At 40.6% G+C, this 20,029-nt stretch overlaps 1 protein-coding gene across 1 annotated transcript in view; it reads right to left on the bottom strand.

Moving 5' to 3' along the window:
- Positions 1–14,469, bottom strand: part of LOC126272865 (SUMO-conjugating enzyme UBC9-B) — a 33,283-nt gene extending 18,814 nt beyond the window's left edge. The window contains exons 1-4 of the mRNA XM_049976087.1: positions 14,349–14,469; positions 13,656–13,742; positions 13,496–13,579; positions 13,305–13,422 (exon numbers count right to left, since the gene is read on the bottom strand). Of these exons, the coding sequence (XP_049832044.1) occupies positions 13,305–13,422; positions 13,496–13,579; positions 13,656–13,721 (268 nt within the window). The 5' untranslated portion in view covers positions 13,722–13,742; positions 14,349–14,469. The remainder of the gene's footprint in view (positions 1–13,304; positions 13,423–13,495; positions 13,580–13,655; positions 13,743–14,348) is intronic.
- Positions 14,470–20,029: the final 5,560 nt, after the last annotated feature.

Here is a 20,029-nt window from a genome sequence, read left to right as displayed (position 1 = left end):
GCGCAATGTAGAAGGGGCAGCTGAACCGTAAACTTGACAACAATAGTCCAAGCGAGACAACACTAAGGCCCGATAAAGGTGGAGGAGAGTGGAACGGTCAGCACCCCAAGAGGTGTGGGCAAGGAAGCGAAGGACGTTTAGTTTATGGAAACATCCTATCTTCAGGCGTCTGATATGAGGCAGCCAAGTGAGCTTGTTGTCGAAAAGAAGGCCAAGGAAACGAAACTGTGGGACCACAGGTAATCGTTGTGCATTGAGATAGAGCTCTGGATCGGGGTGGACTGTCACACGGCGACAAAAGTGGACCACTCGCGATTTTAAAGGAGAAAACTGAAATCCGTGTGAGATGGTCCATGCAGAGGCACGCCGTATAGCACCCTGGAGCTGCCGCTCTGCAGCGGCCATCGAAGAGGAACTAACCCAAATGCAGAAATCATCCACATACAGAGCAGGAGTGACCAAAGGACCGACGGAGGCCACAAGTCCATCTATAGCAATGAGGAACAGAAGTACACTCAATACGGAACCCTGAGGGATGCCATTCTCCTGGGTTCGCGGAGAACTTAAAACTGTACCAACCCTAACCCTAAACGAACGATGAAACAAGAACTGGTGGATAAAAATCGGGAGTGGGCCCCGAAGACCCCACTCATGAAGTGTAAGTAAGATATGATGGCGCCAAGCCGTATCATAGGCCTTGCGAAGGTCGAAAAATACAGCAACCAAATGGCGGCGCTGGGAAAAGGCCTGCCGAACTGCGGATTCCAAGCGAAGTAAATGATCGATCGGAGACCGTCCCTCTCGGAAGCCACACTGGTAAGGGGACAACAGACGCCGAGATTCGAGGACCCAAGTGAGCCGACGGGCTACCATCCGTTCAAGTAACTTACAAACAACGTTCGTCAGACTAATTGGCCGATAGCTGTCGAACAGGGGGTTCTTACCGGGCTTAATGACGGGAACCACGATGCTATCCCTCCATTGAGAAGGGAAGTCACCCTGGAGCCAAATACGGTTAAATACCCGGAGAAGATGTCGCTGTTGTGGAGCACTGAGATGTTGAAGCAGTTGGTTATGAATGGAGTCTGGGCCAGGGGCCGTATCATGAGAAGAGGAGAGTGCGGAAAGAAGTTCCCATTCAGTAAAAGCGTCGTTGTATGATTCTGACTGGCTGGGGGTAAAACATAAGGCGGAAGCTTCGGCCCGCTGTTTCTGGGGAAGGAAAGCAGCCGGATAGGAGGCTGATGCCGACGCTGTTGCAAAATGGGTCGCAAGGTGTTCCGCGAGAATCAACGGGTCCGTGCAAAGGCCATCCGGGAGGTGAAGACCCGGGAGGGTAGACTGCCGATGGCAACCTTGGAGAGAGCGAAGTGTAGCCCATACCCGCGACAGAGGGACAGCAGAACCGAGGGAAGAAACAAAGCGTTCCCAACACATCCGTTTGCTCCGTTTGATTAAGTAACGGGCTTTTGCGCGAAGGCGTTTAAAGGTAATAAGATTGGCAACGGATGGATGCCTCTTAAGGTGTTGCAAAGCTCGACGGCGATCACGGATGGCAACGGCAATGTCCGAACTCCACCAAGGGACCTGCCGGCGGCGAAATGGTCCAGATGAGCGCGGGATAGCAAGGCTAGCAGCGTGAACAATCGCGTCAGACATGTCACGTATGACATCATCAATACCATCCGACAATGAGGGAGAAAAAACGACCTGTGCAGTATACAGAGGCCAATTGGCACGTTGGAAGGACCAACGAGGTGATCTGTCCATGGGGGAGCGGGAAGGGAGTGAGAGAATCAACGGGAAGTGGTCACTATCGCAAAGGTCGTCGTGCGGTGACCATTTTAGGGAAGGGAGGAGGGAGGGAGAAGAGAGAGAAAGATCAATGGCAGAAAAGCTACCATGACCGGCACTGAAATGGGTAGGGGAGCCATCGTTAAGAAGGCACAAGTCGTGGTCGGTAATAAACTGGTCAATGAGATGACCCCGACTAGATGGAAATGCACTGCCCCACAAGGGATGATGTGCATTAAAGTCGCCAAGTATAAGGAAGGGAGGAGGAAGTTGCTGAAGGAGGGCACTTAAGGAGGCAGGTGTAGGAGTTGTCAGGAGGGAGATACAGATTGCAAATTGTGACCCCAGAGTCCAGGTGGATCCTAACAGCAACTGCTTCCAATGTAGTTTGGAGAGGAATCCACGTGCTGGCAATGTCCGTTCGGACCAACGTGCAAACTCCGCCAGACGCCCGTAGGGGGCCGACCCGATTGCGACAGAAAGCACGGAAGCCACGGAGGGTTGGTGAGTGACCACCAGTAAAATGAGTTTCTTGTAGAACCACACAAGCCGCAGAGTAAAAACGAAAGAAGGGATTGCAACTCCGGTAGGTGACGGTAATAGCCATTACAGTTCCATTGGATAGCCAAAGAACGATGAGTCAATTGGGGGGTGAACAGGCTAATGTCAGTCATGCCGGTGGGTCACCACCCATCACCGACAAGGAGGGGGCGACATCCATGAATAACAGGTCAGAGACAGGTTGTGAAGATGGGGACGAGACCTCTGGCGACACCAGATACTCCTTGTCCCGGGACTTGTGCTTCTTCTTTCTTTCTGTTTGGGATCGTGGAGGGCTGTGCAACAAAATGGAGCCAGCCACAGCAAGATCGGGAACAGAAAGAGAGCGGGCGATCTGGGGGCCCGCAGACCGTGGTTCTCGTGGTGGCCGCGTGGCAGCAGACCTTTGGCCTGGAAGGTGCCGGGAAGGGGGATCCCGCGAGGGGCGCCCATGACCGGCAGACGCCGAAGAAGCAGGACACTTCTCCAGCCGGGGAGAGGAAGCGGTGCCCGGAGGGGATGGTGTGGGAACCGCAGGGGGAGGGGGGAGGAAAGGGGTTCGGGACTGGGGTAAGGAATGAGGAGGAGGGGGTGAAGATACTACTGAAGCATAACTAGTTGTCAGGGTCACTGGATGAAGGCGTGTATACTTTTTACGGGCCTCGGTATAGGTGAGACGATCAAGAGTCTTATACTCCTGTATCTTTTTCTCTTTCTGATACACTGGGCAATCCAGTGACCGTGAAGAATGATTCCCACGACAATTTACGCACACAGGAGGGGGAACACAGAACTTCCCTCATGGAACGGATGTCCACAGTCACCACAGAGGGGGGCCTGCGAACAGCGCGAAGACATGTGGCCAAAACGCAAACACTTGAAACATCGCATAGGTGGTGGGATGTATGGCTTCACGTCACACCGATAGACCATAATCTTGACCTTCTCAGGGAGGGTGTCCCCTTCAAAGGCCAAGATAAAGGCACCAGTGTCAACGCGGTTGTCCTTCGGACCCCTCTGAACCCGCCGAACAAAGTGAACCCCCCGCCGGCTTAGATTGTCCCGAAGTTCCTCATCAGATTGAAGGAGGAGGTCTCTATGGAAAATTACACCTTGCACCATGTTCAAGGACTGGTGTGGGGTAATTGACACAGGAATCGTACCAAGATGGGTACAGGCACGGAGAGCTGCAGACTGGGTAGCTGAAGCAGTTTTAATCAACAGCGACCCAGACCGCATCTTGCTGATAGAGTCCACCTCGCCAAACTTGTCTTCGATGTGTTCAACAAAAAACGTAGGTTTCGTATGAGTAAAAGTATCCCCATCAGTTCTGGCGCAAACCAGATAGCGAGGGAAAGGTTTCGCCCCCAGCCGACGAGCCTGGCCCTCCTCCCAGGGGGTAGCCACGGAAAGGGAAGGCGGAAGGGGCAGAGGAAGCAGCACGTGAAGAATCTTTTCCAGTCAAAGAGACGGCCGGAGAACGGCCAGAGTTGTGGACTCTTATGCATTTCATGAGCATAGTGTCCGCCCTGATGCCACCCACTCCGATCAGGGGCTCTCCTCATGGGCGCCACCCAGCCACAGCAAGGGCCGTCTGGCACGGCGGCCATTGCTGGGAGTTCCGATGCTCCAGGACGACAAGCAACCACTCCTAGGCTTACATGAGGAGGTCACAGCTCAGGTATCAGACGTGTGATCCCTGTGTTTTCAGGGGGCTCAACCAAAAGGGTACATAGCGACCCCACCACACGGGCTGGCTACCGTGCTGGCTATGGACCCTAGCGTCAAACAACGACGTAAAGGAAACGATGGAATCAATGATGATGGCACACGCCGGAGACACTAGGTAAGGTGCTCTTCCCCAAATGGCTCACACTACGGAAGAAAATTTAGTGATGGAGGTCAAACCCCAGAGGGGACCAGAGAATACCAAAAGGATGAAGGAATTACAGAACAAGGCCGAATTGCAAGGTCAACAGAACCAGGAGAATAGCAGGGCCAACATAAGGAGGGACACCATAAGTAGGGACACCAAGAGAGGGAGAGGAGAGGTCGGAGGGAAGGATGAAGGACAGGAAAGGAGGGGAAGGGAAAGGAAATGCAGCCCGAAAAAAGAAGGAAGGCTGCAATAGCTCGGGGCCCCGTGCTCGCCACGCACGTACTCACGAAAGGACCGCGAGCCCCCTGGGGGGTTCACAACAAATATTTCTGACAAGGGAACCTCCCCATCGCACCCCCCTCAGATTTAGTTGTAAGTTGGCACAGTGGTTAGACCTTGAGAAACTGAACACAGATCAATCAAGAAAACAGGAAGACGTTTTGTGGAACTAAGAAAAAAAAGCAAAATATACAAACTGAGTAGTCCATGCACAAGATAGGCAACCTCAGGATCATCGTGGTCCCGTGGTTAGTGTGAGCAGGTGCGGAGTGGGAGATCCTTGGTTCAAGTCTTCCCTCAAGTGAAAAGTTTAATTTTTTATTTTCAGCCTATGTGACAAACTTATGTTTCCATCACTTTTTGGGAGTGATCATCACGTCCACAAGAAAACCTAAATCAGGCAAGGTAGAAGAATCTTTTTACCTAATCACCAAATGTGCAAGTTAGGTGGGTCGACAACATATTCCTGTCATGTGACACACATGCCGTCACCAGTGTCGTGTAGAATATATCAGACGTTTTCCTGTGGAGGAATCGGTTGACCTATGACCTCGCGATCAAATGTTTTCGGTTCCCATTGGAGAGGCATGTCCTTTTGTCTACTAACCGCACGGTTTTGCAGTGCGGTTGCAAAACACAGACACTAAACATAGTACAGTGAACAGAGACGTCGATGGACGAACGGACAGATCATAACTTTGCAAAAACAAAGAAAGTAAGCTTTTCATTCGAGGGAAGACTTGAACCAAGGACCTTTCGTTCCGCAGCCGCTCACACTAACCACAGTGCTCCTGAGCTCGTGTTATCCTTTATGTTGACTATCATGCATATGGACTATTCAGTTTGTACATTTTGCTTATTTTTGCATAGTTTCACGTAACTTCTTCCTGTTTTCTCGATTGATCTGTGTTCAGTTTTTCAAGGCCTATCCAGTGTGCCAACTTGCTAAATCTGAGGGGGGTGCGATGGGGAGGTTTCCTTGTGAGAAACAATTTGGGCACAAGGAATTTTCAGGAATCACATTACATTTCACTTGGGAAGCTGTTTCACTCTCACATAACAAGGACAAATGTCCAAGTTTTATTTTCCTCAAACCTTTAATAATAAGCTTTTTATTAACTTTAAGTGGATCACAGCACTTTCTTCCAAAACATGTGGTTGTACTTCACAATATATTTCTTCTCATGTTTGTTGAACTTCATCATAGTCATTGACATTTTTTTCTGAAACTGAACTGTAAACTGTTGTGACACACTTCACTTGCTATCTGTCCAACAAGAGCACTGTTCATCAATCTTATTGCATTCCTGTTAATCTCTAAAAATTACACATTACACACAGAACAAAGCACATAACACAGTCTACACTCTCGAAGTATGTACATCCACTAACTGTGGTTTCAGAACTGACTACATCAATGCCACACCCAGCAATAATGTACTTCTCTATTGACAAACCTAAACGAAAATGGGCATTTTTATTACCATGGACCAAAAGCAAATGCTCCTATTGTTTAATATTGTATTATTAAAAATAAATAAATGAATATTGGGTGATGGTGTGAACTAAATATGTCTCAAATTTTATTACAACGACACAATAAACCAATTAAATAGGCAATAGCCATAAGATTAGTTTTAGAGTAATGTGAATTGTCACCTCATATTCAAAAATTCATATCTTTGTTCACAGTAGGATATCAATGTTTAAATTTTTACAGGGTACAAACTGTGCAAAATTCATTTTAAATTCAGTCCCATCTGAGATAACTAATCTCAAACTTTACATAAAATAAAAATTTTGAAATTTCAAAGAGTCCATAAAAAATTAAGGAAACATTTGTATGTGTTCTTGCTCTATATGTGGCTAGTAGCGTATGGTATAACTATAGGAAAGAAATAGACCCTCATAAATCACTCCTGGTTTGTTATTTTTGGGCCTAAAAAGTGGATTTTTGAAAATTTGGATACCAAACTTTTGAGATCATTTTGACTGGTTATTTTTGAATTTAGGGAATTTTGTGTAATAGACACTGTTGTAGAGGACACTTCAAAAAATCTTGTCAACTGCAATGTTGTAAATTAACCCAGTCCAGAGATATTCAAATTTTTGCTAATGTCTCCAGACTGAAAAATCATCACTCGCCTACAAATAAATGGCTGCCAACCAGTAAAGGTGCAAGACAAATTTAAAAAAAAAACTGTTTTGAACTTGTCAAATATAGGGCAATCACATAGAAAGATTAAAATATTCAAAAATTGTCAAGGAACCATCCCTGGACCACTTCATATGGATTGACCCAAATTGCAAAAGTTTCTTTAATACTGCAAGTCATGTACCTCTAACTTTCACAACTTTTTGACCTTCAACTGTTACATTTATTGTATCTTTTTGATTGCACTCTGGCAAAAACAGTGCCATTTATCTTCCAGATAAAATGCTGCACTATCTGAACTTTAGCTGCTTCTATAGGATGACCATAATAGGGATCTGCTCTTCGAAAGACTCCATCTAGCATGCACTTTGATACTGAAGGAATGTGGTTCAAAATTTTTTAATTTGAAAATGTCTGAAATAATAGTTAAAACTTCCACCTTTTCACTGTAGGATGCACAATATTCGGCAGCTGAATTGATATTTGTGAAAATTCCTGGCGAGAGGTGCTCGAGTGCTGTTCATTTTCTTCTGAAGATGGAATTTCTACTTTGAAGAATTTAGTCAGTTTTGCTGTAGTGTCTTCATACACAGCTTTAGTAATTTCTCTGCATTTTCTTGCTGCATAAAGCTTATCACTACTTCACTGACCACTGTTTCGTAACGAGACTAACACATATCTCTGTAGTTGACTGACTGAAGGTATTCAATTCTCCTATTGATGCAAAATCTGCATCTGCAACATGGGAGGCTCCACCTTGTTCACATACTATTACTGTTCTGTCAAAACATTTATAACAAAACGTCACCACTGGAAACCTCCCCTTTGAGATACTCTTCTCATTTGAAGACTAATTCTCAACCTGAACAAAGTGTTTCTTTCGTTTGTATTATGTATCATTTTTATGGATATGCAAACAGCACACTTCACTCTCCTGTGGCCACAGCTAGAGGACATTTGAAACAGTCCTTTTCACAAAAACACACTGCAACTGTCTCAACTGGCACAGTTCTCACAAAAACACAGAACTCGCTGGATGGTCTCCAATTTCTTATAAGCCTCTTCAGTACATAAATTAGCACAGAACAACCACAGCAAACAGACAAAAAACTACAACAAAGTGATAAGAAATAACAGCATCAAAGACAGGATAATGAAAGTGTCTAATTCCACCCCTCTGCTTTGACCAATGATGTCACCAATATGACAAACGACCATTCACAATAACTCATACTGCTCCTATGACATCATGTAAATATGACAACACAAAAATAGATTGAAAAACCACCCAACAGATGTTCTTTCAAAAATATAATGAAACTAATGGGACAAACTGGGCAAAATTGGGGTTTTTTGGGTGGGGACAAACTAAATATAAACAAACACCACTACACCAAACAAAAAATACTAAATTAATAAGACTCCACAACCTTCCCAAATTCCACTACACACAAAATCCACTGGAATCTATCACTTCCCTTGACCTATATAGGCCAACAGCAACTAACGATATCAAACCAGCCATAGCCACAACCACACCTTGCAATCAAACACTTCCCTAAAGTCATAAGTGAACAGCAAAGGAAAATACCAAATCACCAATATAAACAACCAAACAAGCAAATAAACACCCCACCAACCACTTAACAAGAAAAAACCAACCCACCACAAAAAAGTTACAGCACAGTCATTTAGGTCAAACATATATATAAAAACAAAAAATATACAAACCAACAAAAAACCACAACCTAATAAAACTCCCACCCACAACCCTCAAAAATAAAAGTGCCCATAAACCAAGAAAAATCAAAAAATCACACTCACTCTACAACTGTAACAAAATATCCTCTACACAAAATAAAAAACCACCCCACCTCACCACATCCCTCTACCAACTTCACCAACATCTAACCCCCAACCCAACACGTAACTAACCCACAACCTTCAGCCTATACATCCTAACAACCTTTAAAAAACCCTAAAAATACAATAGCCTTCAGGGACGTGTCCAACTTAAAAGTGGAAGCTCTCCTTTACAGAGAATATAGTAATACATGGTACTAATTAACAGAAAAATCAAGTTTTCTGGATTGGCATTTTTAGAAAAAGAAATGTCTAAGTTATAAAAATCCAAAAGGTGACAGTAAAAAACCTCGACATTGTCCAAATGGAGTATACCATTGTAATCATAAAGCAATTATCTTTCAAATACGTAAACAAAATATCCTTAACGGTTACAGAGATACAGCATTTTAAAAAATTTGCAAAATTCTCATCTTAAAAATGGTGTTTGCAGTGTCTTCCGTGGAGGCCTGACCTCCAGGCAGGAATTCTTGTGGAGAAAACAAAAATGTGTGTTTCTTAATTACTCTTAAATTTTAACATATGCTAAATTCAACAACATCAGAGACTGAAGGTAGCCCCCTGCCTGAAGTGATACGAATCATGACCAAATTGCCTGCAGGTACAAATGAACCTCAGCATAGTTGTTCCACGTCATCTACAGCTAATGATGCCGTAACTAGACAAGAAAAGCTTTGTGTAATACTGCCAGAGTTTCTGGAAACTGATAACAGTGATTTTGTTTCTTCAGACGATCCTGTTATTTGCTGCTCACAAAGTGCAAGTAAAGATCTTTTTCCAGATGATGTTGTGGAGGAAGCAGTTGGGGCTAAAAGAGGAAAAAAGCTTTGCACTACATTTGTAGTAATCAGTAAGATGTAACAAAGGGAAAGGTAGTTTAAGCAATGGGGCTTCACTCCACTGACTCAATGAAAACTACATTGTTCCAAAAGAACACGATATATTCACTGCACCATTATGTTATACGATGTGATTGGCAACCTGCCTCCATCAGACCTACACACTGACAGGTGCATAATTCCATACAAATTTCCAGTGAGAATTTTGGTATAAAAGCTTAAAATTTTTGTCATAAGTTTTTTTTAGTGTTGTAAATCAAGGATTGATAATATTAACTTATAAGCATTTTACAAAACACCCAGTTTTCAATGTAGGTCACTGAGAACACTTTACAGGGGCCCTACTCATACGGCACTAGAGTAACATTTATAACAAGACCATTCCACTCTTGTTTATAATACAACAAATTTGAAGTGGTCAATGTAACCCCACATTGCAATGTAACAGGGACCTGTTGAAGTTATTTTTTTCTACGAGAGTGGTTTGAAAAGTTTTCAGAATCACGAGTGGTCAGCACTAATTCAACGAGTTTTACACGTGATATTCATTGGACTGTTGCCTGTAAACATATGTCATGTCAGTGCTCTTTAAAGAGAGCTGTGGCAGTGACTTGGACCTGTTGTTCCTGCATAGTGATTAGCAAAGATTGGGGGGGGGGGAGATACTTGAGATTTGAGCAGTGGTTAAGTACTCAATAAAAACGGTAAAAGCAAAGGACATTCACGTTGATTTCCAGTTTCCAGACTATACTGCGGACTGCTCCTTCACATTCAACTTTGCCAACTGGACAAATGAATTTAAATTTGGTTGGAAGAGCTCAGATGATCTGCACAGTGACCAGCCAAAATGTGTTACTACCCCAAAAACCATTGCAGGAGTGCACAAAACGGTCATGGAGAATTGCCAATTGAAAGTGTTCACGCTTGACGAACGTCATCTGAAAGGGTATATAACATTTTAACTGAAGAAGTAGAAATGAAAAAATTATGTACAAGATGGGTGCCGTGACTTGGTGCGCTCACACACGTGCATCGCCACAGCAAAATTACACAAACTAAAGTATGAACTGAAACTTCCTGGCAGATTAAAACTGTGTGCCCGACCGAGACTCGAACTCGGTACCTTTGCCTTTCGCGAGCAAGTGCTAGTTCTGCAAGGTTCGCAGAAGAGCTTCTGTAAAGTTTGGAAGGTAGGAGACTGATACTGGCAGAAGTAAAGCTGTGAGTACCGGGCGTGAGTCGTGCTTCGGTAGCTCAGATGGTAGAACACTTGCCTGCGAAAGGCAAAGGTCCCGAGTTCGAGTCTCGGTCGGGCACACAGTTTTGATCTGCCAGGAAGTTTCATATCAGCGCACACTCCGCTGCAGAGTGACAATCTCATTCTAAAGAACTGATAGTTGGAGTTGACAACTAGTTTGCAATCCTGGAGGAAACTCACTTTTAAGATGGGATCAAGGCACTGTAACATTGTTGCACCAATCACATTAATCTACAAGGATACTACACTGAAAGTTTCAGAGATGTAGGTACTTTTTTATTGCATTCTAAGGACTTTTCAATCCACCTTCGTACTAATCTATGAAAAATATAACTTGCACAGTGCACTATGAGTTTTTGTACAAGAATAAGGTATAAAATACTATGAACACGAACTGATATATGCATGATAGTCTGCAAAAACAAAGGGATAAAACTTACCCTACATGACGGCACTGAAGCTGAACACCTGATTATCTTTGTAAAGCTCAAACTGCACTTTAATTTGATATGAAACAATACCATTGACAATTACTATGGGAGAAAATGTTATTTTCATAATCTTAAAAACACCCCTCTTATTTTTATCAGAAGGATGTTTGTATTATGTACCTCTTTTCCCCTTGTGAAAATTTGTGGTATTTCTGTTGTAGCTTTAATTCTACTGTTACAAGATTTTCCACTGTGTATGCAGATAATACCAGAAGTACTGGCTGAAGTGCACTTACAATGTCAGCATCTCTTCCACTGCTACTGTTGGCAATTCATTTCTGTTGGTTGTGACTAATCAACAGATAGTATGCAATAGCCAATAAGAATTGCTGAATCTAATGACATTTCTGAGAAGCGAACATATTAAAACACTCCTTTTCTTATTTCCGAGAAACAAACATTAAATACATTTCTTTTCAACATGGAGAATGCAGGATGACAAGCACTGATCTGGCTGCCATGTATTACAAGACTGGTTTTCCTATTTACATCTTATAGTCTTGGAATATGACCAGATTTCTTGCAATATTTTTTTTGTTTTCCAAAACAAATGGCTCTGAGCACTATGGGACTTTTAACATCTGAGGCCATCAGCCCCCTATAGCTTAGAACTACTTAAACCTAACTAACCTATGGACATCACACACATCCATTCCCCACGCAGGATTCGAACCTATGACCGTAGCAGTCGCGCGTTTCCAGACTGAAGTGCCTAGAACCACTTGGCCACTGTGGCCAGCTGTTTTCCAAAACAGTTTGGTTGTTAGATGAGAAAGCTAACAAATGTAAATGGTAGGAAACTAACTGTGGTGGACTAAACTATAGCTTGGCAAAAAAGTTTGAAAAAACCACAGCGCAAAACTAAGTGTTCAAGACTGAAAATTTCGAAAGTTAGAAACAAGGCAGGTTGCAAGTCAAAAATGTCATCAAGTGTTCTGAAGGTCTGTGTGAACCAATACTACTGTATTTTGGTGATGAGTTGGACTGTAAACAAAACAGACATTTCAAACTTTGAACTACATGGCCTATGCAACTGATTAGGGGAAGAAGCATTCTGAGCAGTGAAGTTGCTAAGCATGGAAAGAAATTATATCCAACAACAGTCAAATTACTGAGACACTTCCCATTCTGACGAGATTGACAGAACAATGCCAGGGAAGAAAGAACTATCAACTAGTGATAATAAAATTAACATGCAGGGAAGGTTAATCTTGGCCAACCTTAAACTAACAGTCTCTTTACATGTGAGCACCAATTACATAAGGTAGTTACCTGAGCTGTTTTAGCAGACATTCAAGAACATCCTGCCTGTGATTTCGAAGAAAATTGATTTTTATATATAAGTGTCACCTTTGACCAGTGACATAAGAACTGTGTAACACACACCACAAACATGGTGCCTAAAGTAATGTTATTGGTGATTTTTTCACACAGACTAAGATGGAGATCAATCTCTCACTACAACCAAGAATTTGTTTTAAGCTCCATTCCAACCTAGCCTACATCTCAGGCAATTCTACATATCAGTCTGTCACCACAAGCAGATTTAGTTTCATATTCATTGGCTTCATCAAGGTGACACAGCAGCCATTAAAATATCACTGGCCAAAGCCAAGAACTTTTACCTCACATTCCTCTCTGCCCATTTAACACTCTTCAATTTATTTCTCAAGAGTATCTCTTTTCCATCCTGAAATTAAATTAGACCCTACTGTTTGTAAACATACTCATGAAATATACTTTAGGATACAAAAGTGTGCATTAGCCTGTTTTTTTTTTTTCTTCACAAGATCAAATGTTACATAATTATGGCGCATGAAGCTTTAAACATGTCGTCAGTTTCAGCTTAGAACGAAAAGCAATATTCATTTTTTAAATTCGAAAAAACACTCTACAAAGCGTATTTCATATTCCTTGCTTACTTTATAGGTGTATACAATATAAACAAAAATTGATTTAATGTGGAATGAACAATTAGTAAATACGCTCCACAAATGGAAAGTGTTTCTTACTAGTCACATTGTGTTCATACTGGATAAATACTGTCTGCTTTTCATAGTTTCTCTACTGACACTTTTAAATGGGAAAATTCAAATCCACAACTTTCAGGAAAATTGAGCTACCTGGCAAAAGCAAATCCTCTGTAATATATAACATGAAGGACTAAAATAACAGCAATAATGCAGCTTGTGTGTACGCAACTTACCTGAAGGATAGACATTGGGATGGAACAACGGTGGTTCAAATTTGCACTTTGGGGGGCTAGAAGGATAATCATCCTTGAAGATCATTCTTAGTTTATATTGACCTCCTTCCCAAGGTGTCTGTAACAATCAAACATTTGTTAAAATCAATCATGTAATTTGTGAATGCACTATATTAGGCATATTTTCTTACCCCTTTCTTCCCAGGTATGGAACATTCCCAGCTCATCAGATTTAAGCTTCCATCTGCGTTCTTTACTGGTCGAGCTACAAAGCCCTAAACAACACAACAATTTCGTTGAAACTTTATTCCCTCAAACGAGCCTCAAACAGGAAAATAAGTGAATCCTTACAAATGGGTGATCCTTCCTCCAGGCTTTCCGCTCCTCCGCTAGACGTGCTATGGCGATCCCCGACATTTCTGCACCGAGCCTAGCGGTCTGAAAATAAAACGGATTTAAGATGAAAAAACAAACTATATTTCTCGCAACATTTTGCAATTTGAATCTGTAGTAAAGTGGACTAGATAGAAAGCAGCAGCATTTCGAGGTATCATTCAGTGGTCCATCAATTTTGTTTGGACTGGTATTTGTTTTCGCTTGTCAAAGACACGTGCGTATTCTTCTGATTCGCATGTCAAATACTGGTCACTACAAATTTCACTGCATACGCTCATAATGACAGCGGTCATACACTGACCACCGCTGTCAACATAGAATTGTCATCGACCTCTTCCATTATTTTAGAGCAAATTCGAACAGGCGGGAAATCGTTACACCATAACTACCGAGGACTGTCAGTGCGACAGGTTACCATAATCAAGAATTTTTTGTATTATTTGTCACTTAAGAGTCGGATTCGCTGCTACCCTCTTGTCGCAATCCACGCCTAATCATGCTGTATGAAGTAGTTAAAACCAACGCAAAGAGTAAATTTTCATGTTGACACTTATATATATGCCTCGTCCAATCCACGCAACCGCTTTAAAATCTGCGTAAAAAGTCTTACTAACTTACACGTCATTCTCATAACTTTCTACACCCTACCTGATCCAAGCGTTAACAACGTATTATACGAAGAGCTTTCTCAACACCAATCTTGTGAACACAATACCCCTCCCGTTCAAACACACGAATATGGCCGCTTCTCTTGGCACTCAAAGACCAATAAACAGTCAGAGATCACACTAGTATACTAAGACGATATCAAAGTATCGTATTTTTTTATTTTATTTTCCAAACAATTACAATACAAATAAAATACTAAAGGAGCTGCCCTAAACGATACAGCAAAAACCATAGTATAGAAGGACGTCATCTCTTCTCGAATTTTCCATAACAATCTGCCTATTCACACTGTGTTTGGAAAAAGATAAAAAAAAAAATACGGTTGAGCAGGTATTAGCACAATGACAATAATGAGAATTCAAGACTTCTATTCGATAAAGATACTATAGAAAACACTGTAAAATTCCTCGAGCGTATTGTAGTTCATAGTTATTATAGTTCTCCGGCTTCTGCCTCGGGTACGAGATCTTCGCTAAATAAACCTGTCAATGTCCCTATTGCGAGACGCAACAAACGGTTCTTAAACTTTTCAGAGATTCGTGTTTTTCAGTTATAAAATGGTATATTTCACCTTGACATAAAACAGTGAAAATTACTATTACTTCGTTTCATTATCCTTTTGGTACGTAATAATGCCTAGGCTCATCCACTCCTGTATTAACCGTTGAGCTCATTTCACACTCACGCTGAAGCAACCATTGGTCACTTGCATTTCCACGTTAACTTAACAGAGTATCGCTGCTCACAGAAATTGTTTATATTTTTATAATATACTATCAATATGGTTCTTCTGCGGAAGTTACTAATTACTACGACGTAGTTTCAATCAGTTTACGTGGATAGTTCCGTGCGCCTTTCTGTGATTAAACTGAATCACTAAAATACTTCTACCCAACGATGCGACGTAATACTTTCAACTTACAAAACACTTTAGCAAATTCTTCAGACTATTCAAGCGCAATTCTGCGCATGCTACGGCTTCTTGAAACGGCTCCCTCGTTCGTAGAAACCCGCATGAGCAATAGAGCCTGAGCGTTGTTGATGTTACAACAATGTCTTCACCAGAAAAAAGGCACGCTTTGGTTTGAAAATTCCAGAAGCCAGAGATGAGAAAGGAGTATGATTTTACAACGTCATAATGCCACAGATAGCAGTACTCCTCTCATCATCCCAGTGGAATTAAAAATACAGAGAAAGTAATTTTTGAAGCCCCTCCCCCCCCCCAAAAAAAACCAGAAATCCCAAAGAAACCTGCGACCCAGCAACAAGATCCCCACAGAAACATATAATCGCATACTAGCGAACAACCCAACAGTAAATACTTCCTACCAAGTTATCAGTCTATTGTAGCATACAAATAATACACACATTTCACATTGTTTTGTCCCCATACCAGAAAGGACACACTCTTTACATTTTTGTATTTATATGAGACAAGTAGACATAGAACACACAAGGAAACCAAGTTGGTCAGGTAATAAAATTACACAACAACAAAATATTGAAATTCTCTACATTTCGAATAGCATCTTTGAAAATAGTATCAAAACTATTTAAAGCAGTCCAATTAAATCTCTGTCTCATACAATTCTTCAAAAGTCGGCCACTGAGTGAGATACACATGTATATTTCCTCCAAAAGAGTGTTAAATTCAAATTTGTTTTGTACGCCTGTAGTAATGTCTTTTCTTGTTACACAGGTGAAAATTTAGCATTTCTATTGTGCTTTCCCATGAAAACAACTTGTATTATTTGAAATCCCGACAGTCGCGAAGTAGGCCGAAATTTGCATGTCAGAAACATCGAAAATTCTTTAACGTTTTCTTAATAGTATAAATTTAGTCAAAACAAGGAGCTACTAGCTTCACTAACGTCTATCCTTGCCATGAAAGAGTAATTACACGTTTATAAATCGTATATCTGTATAGATTTCATACTGACTACTCGTTAAATAGACGCAATCTAGGCCTAAACCTTCAGTGTTAAAGACAGTTAAAAATTTAATGAAACAACCTTGGTAAGCCGAATTCTATAAAACTAATTCATTCTTCTATCATTATATACCAAAATCAGTACAAAAGCAATGGCAACAGCACAGAACGCTTTTAAAGTTAATTATGTACAGCCAATCTGGTGACTTTGATAAACTTGATACATTCTTTTAAGTTAAAGATTAGATTAGATTAGATTAGTACTTGTTCCATAGATCATGAATATCACACTTTGTAATTATGTGGAATGTGTCAGGTTTCTATACAAGATATTACATTACACAAAATGTTACATGACACTTAATTTTTTTAAGGTTTCTATACAAGATATTACATTACACAAAATGTTACATGACAATTTTTTTTGGGTGAGGACGTGGGGAAATTACCGACTTACTATGTCCAAAAATTCATCTAATGAGTAGAAGTAGTTGCCATTCAGAAATTCTTTTAATTTCCTTTTAAACCCTGTATGGCTATCTGCCACAGGTAAGTAGTCAAACAATTTTGTGGCAGCATAATTTACCCCTTTCTGACCCAAAGTTAGATTTAACCTGGAGTAGTGAAGATCATCCTTTCTCCTTGTGTTGTAGCCATATACACTGCTACTACTTTTGAATTCGTTTGGATTGTTAATAACAAATTTCATAAGTGAATATACATATTGTTAGTCTACAGTGAAGATTACAGGCTCTTTGAATAAGTGCCTGCAGGATGGTATTGGGTGAATTCCAGCAATTATTCTAATTACACACTTTTGTGCAGTCAACGCTCTTGTACTCAATGATGAGTTACCCCAGAATATGATGCCACACGAAAGCAGAGAATGAAAATAGATGTGGTAAGCTAATTTACTCAGATGTATATCGCCAAAATTTGCAATGACGCTAATAGTATAAGTAAACTGAACTCTAACGTTTCAGCAGATCTTCAGTGTGTTTTTTTCCATTTCCCTCATCAATGCATACACCTAGAAATTTTGAATATTTTACCTGAGGTGCCGATTTCTGATCGAAGTCTATATTTATTAATGGTGTCATTCCATTTACTGTGGTGAACTGTATATACTGTGTTTTGTCAAAGTTTAATGAAAGCCCATTATCAGAGAACCACTTAATCATTTTTTGAAAAACATTATTTACAATTTCATCGGTTAATTCTTGTCTATTGGCTGTAATAGCTATACTTATATCATCAGCAAAAAGTACTAGATTTGCATCTTTGTAAATATAGAATTGCAATTCAATAATATGTATTCAGATCAGCAGAGGACCCAAGACCAAACCTTGTGGCACCCCATACATGATTGTTCCCTAGTTTGAGAAATCACCAGTTTTTTGCATTTTATGTGTACTGCTTATTTCAACTTTCAACACTCTTCCAGTTAGGTATGCTATAAACCATTTGAGCGCCGTCCCATTCATACCACAGTACTTCAGCTTATCTAGAAGTATTCCATGACTTACACAATCAAAAGCCTTTAACAGATCACAAAAAATCCCAATGGGTGACTTCCCGTTACTCAGAGGATTTAATATTTCATTAGTGAAAGACTCTGCAGGAGAGACGCTCAGTAGCTCAGTAAGGGGTTTTGTTAAAGTTTCAAGAACATACCTTCAGCGAAGAGTCAAGCAGTATATTGCTCCCTCCTACATATATCTCGCGAAGAGACCATGAGGATAAAATCAGAGAGATTAGAGCCCACACAGAAGCATACCGACAATCCTTCTTTCCATGTACAATACGAGACTGGAATAGAAAGGAGAACCGATAGAGGTACTAAGGGTACCCTCCGCCACACACCGTCAGGTGGCTTGCGGAGTATGGATGTAGATGTATAGTATTTTCCGTTGAAAATCCTTTGTGTATACCAAAATGACATTTTGTGAAAACTTTATTTTTACAAAGGTGTGAAGCTACTGTACAATACATTACTTTTTCAAGAATTTTGGATCAGGAAGTCTGAAGAGAGATTGGGCAGTAGTTGTTGACATCAGACGTATCCCCTTTTTTATGAAGCGTTTTAACAATGGCATACTTCAGTCTATCTGGGAAAATACCCTGCTTCAGAGAGCTATTACATATGCGGCTAAGACTCCCACTTATCTCTTGGGAACAAGCTTTTATTATCCTGCTGGAAATGCTATCTATTCTGTGTGAGCTTTTATTCTTGAGAGTGTTTATTATCTTCCTAATTTCAAAAGGAAGGTTGGTGGAATTTCAATTGTATCAAATTGTGTGGGTAAGGCCTCTTCCATTAACTGCCTTGCTTCTTCTAATGAAAATTTAGATCCTATTTTCTTTACAACATTTAAAAAATGATTATTCAAAACGTTTTCGACTTCCGGCTTGTTGTATGTCAAGTTTCCATTTGCTTTGATGGTAATGCCGCCATCCTGTACTCTTGGTGGCCCTGTCTCCCTTGTAATAATATTAAAAATTGTTTTGATTTTGTTATCAGAGGTATTAATCTCAGACATGATGCTATATGTGGCTGTTTCTGGGTTATTACCCTTCTTGTTGTTAGATATAGTTCCCTTTTGTGGTTACAAAATATTTTTATTCCTTTAGTCAGCCAAGGCTTTTTGCATGGTTTCTTATAATTAGATTTAACTACTTTCTTGGGGAAGCAGTTTTCTAATTCTCTTACAAGTGTATCATGAAATATGTTATATTTTAAATTAGCATTGGGTTCCTTGTACACCTCATTCCAGTCTAAATACTGAAGATTTTCCTTGTAATTTCTAATTGTTGAGTCATTAATTGAATGCACAACTTTGGAGGGTAGTTTTGAATTACTGAACAGAGCTATGTTATATACTGTAACTATCTGAGCACCATGATCAGAAAGGTCAAGAATTTATGTTTTTAAACTTGTCTTGGTCTATAAAAGTGTTATCTATGAATGTGCTGCTGTCCTTTACTGCCCGAGTAGGAAAATTAATGACAGATGTCAAACTCAAAGAATCAAGCAACACTTCCAGGTCCTTCTTCCTATTACACTCTTTCAGGTAATCAACATTGAAGTCCCAACAAATAATAATTTGCTTTCCTCTATCTGACAGATAGCGCAACAAGGCATCCAAGTTTTCCAGGAATAAATAAAAGTTTCCTGAAGTGGACCTATATACTGTTACAATTATAAAAGAGGCCTCTTTCAGCTTAAGTTGACAGGCACATGCTTCTATATGTTGCTCTAGACAAAACTTTTTTGTATCTAAGGTTTATACACAGTGATAACTTTTGACATATATGGCAACTCTCTACTCATACGTGCAGCTAGTTTACAACCACTAATATTTACTTTTTCCATATCAGAAACAATGTGATGCTCAGACAGGCATAGTATATCTATTACATTATTCGATTCAATGACATTTAAACGAACTAGAAGCTCAGCTACTTTATTCTTCGACCCCAAGGTATTTTGGTGAAAAATGGTAACATCCCTTTTTGCTTCAGTTTTATGAGAATCTACGTTTTTCTTTAATCCACCAAAATTTTGGTTAAATATGGTAACATTATTATTTATTTTAATGTTGTGAGAATCTTGTGAGTTTTGGACCTCTTTAGCACCCGCCTGCCTGAACGTCTCATTGGACACTGATATTAGTCTAAAAAAGAGGTACATCCATGAGTACTAGTGTGACCCCTTATGGATTTCGCTAAC

The sequence above is a fragment of the Schistocerca gregaria genome, chromosome 1, assembly GCF_023897955.1.
Source record: "Schistocerca gregaria isolate iqSchGreg1 chromosome 1, iqSchGreg1.2, whole genome shotgun sequence".
NCBI classification, from domain to species: Eukaryota; Metazoa; Arthropoda; class Insecta; order Orthoptera; family Acrididae; genus Schistocerca; species Schistocerca gregaria.
Note: the sequence above shows the minus strand (reverse complement) of the source record. Positions and strands in the feature narration are given on the sequence as shown.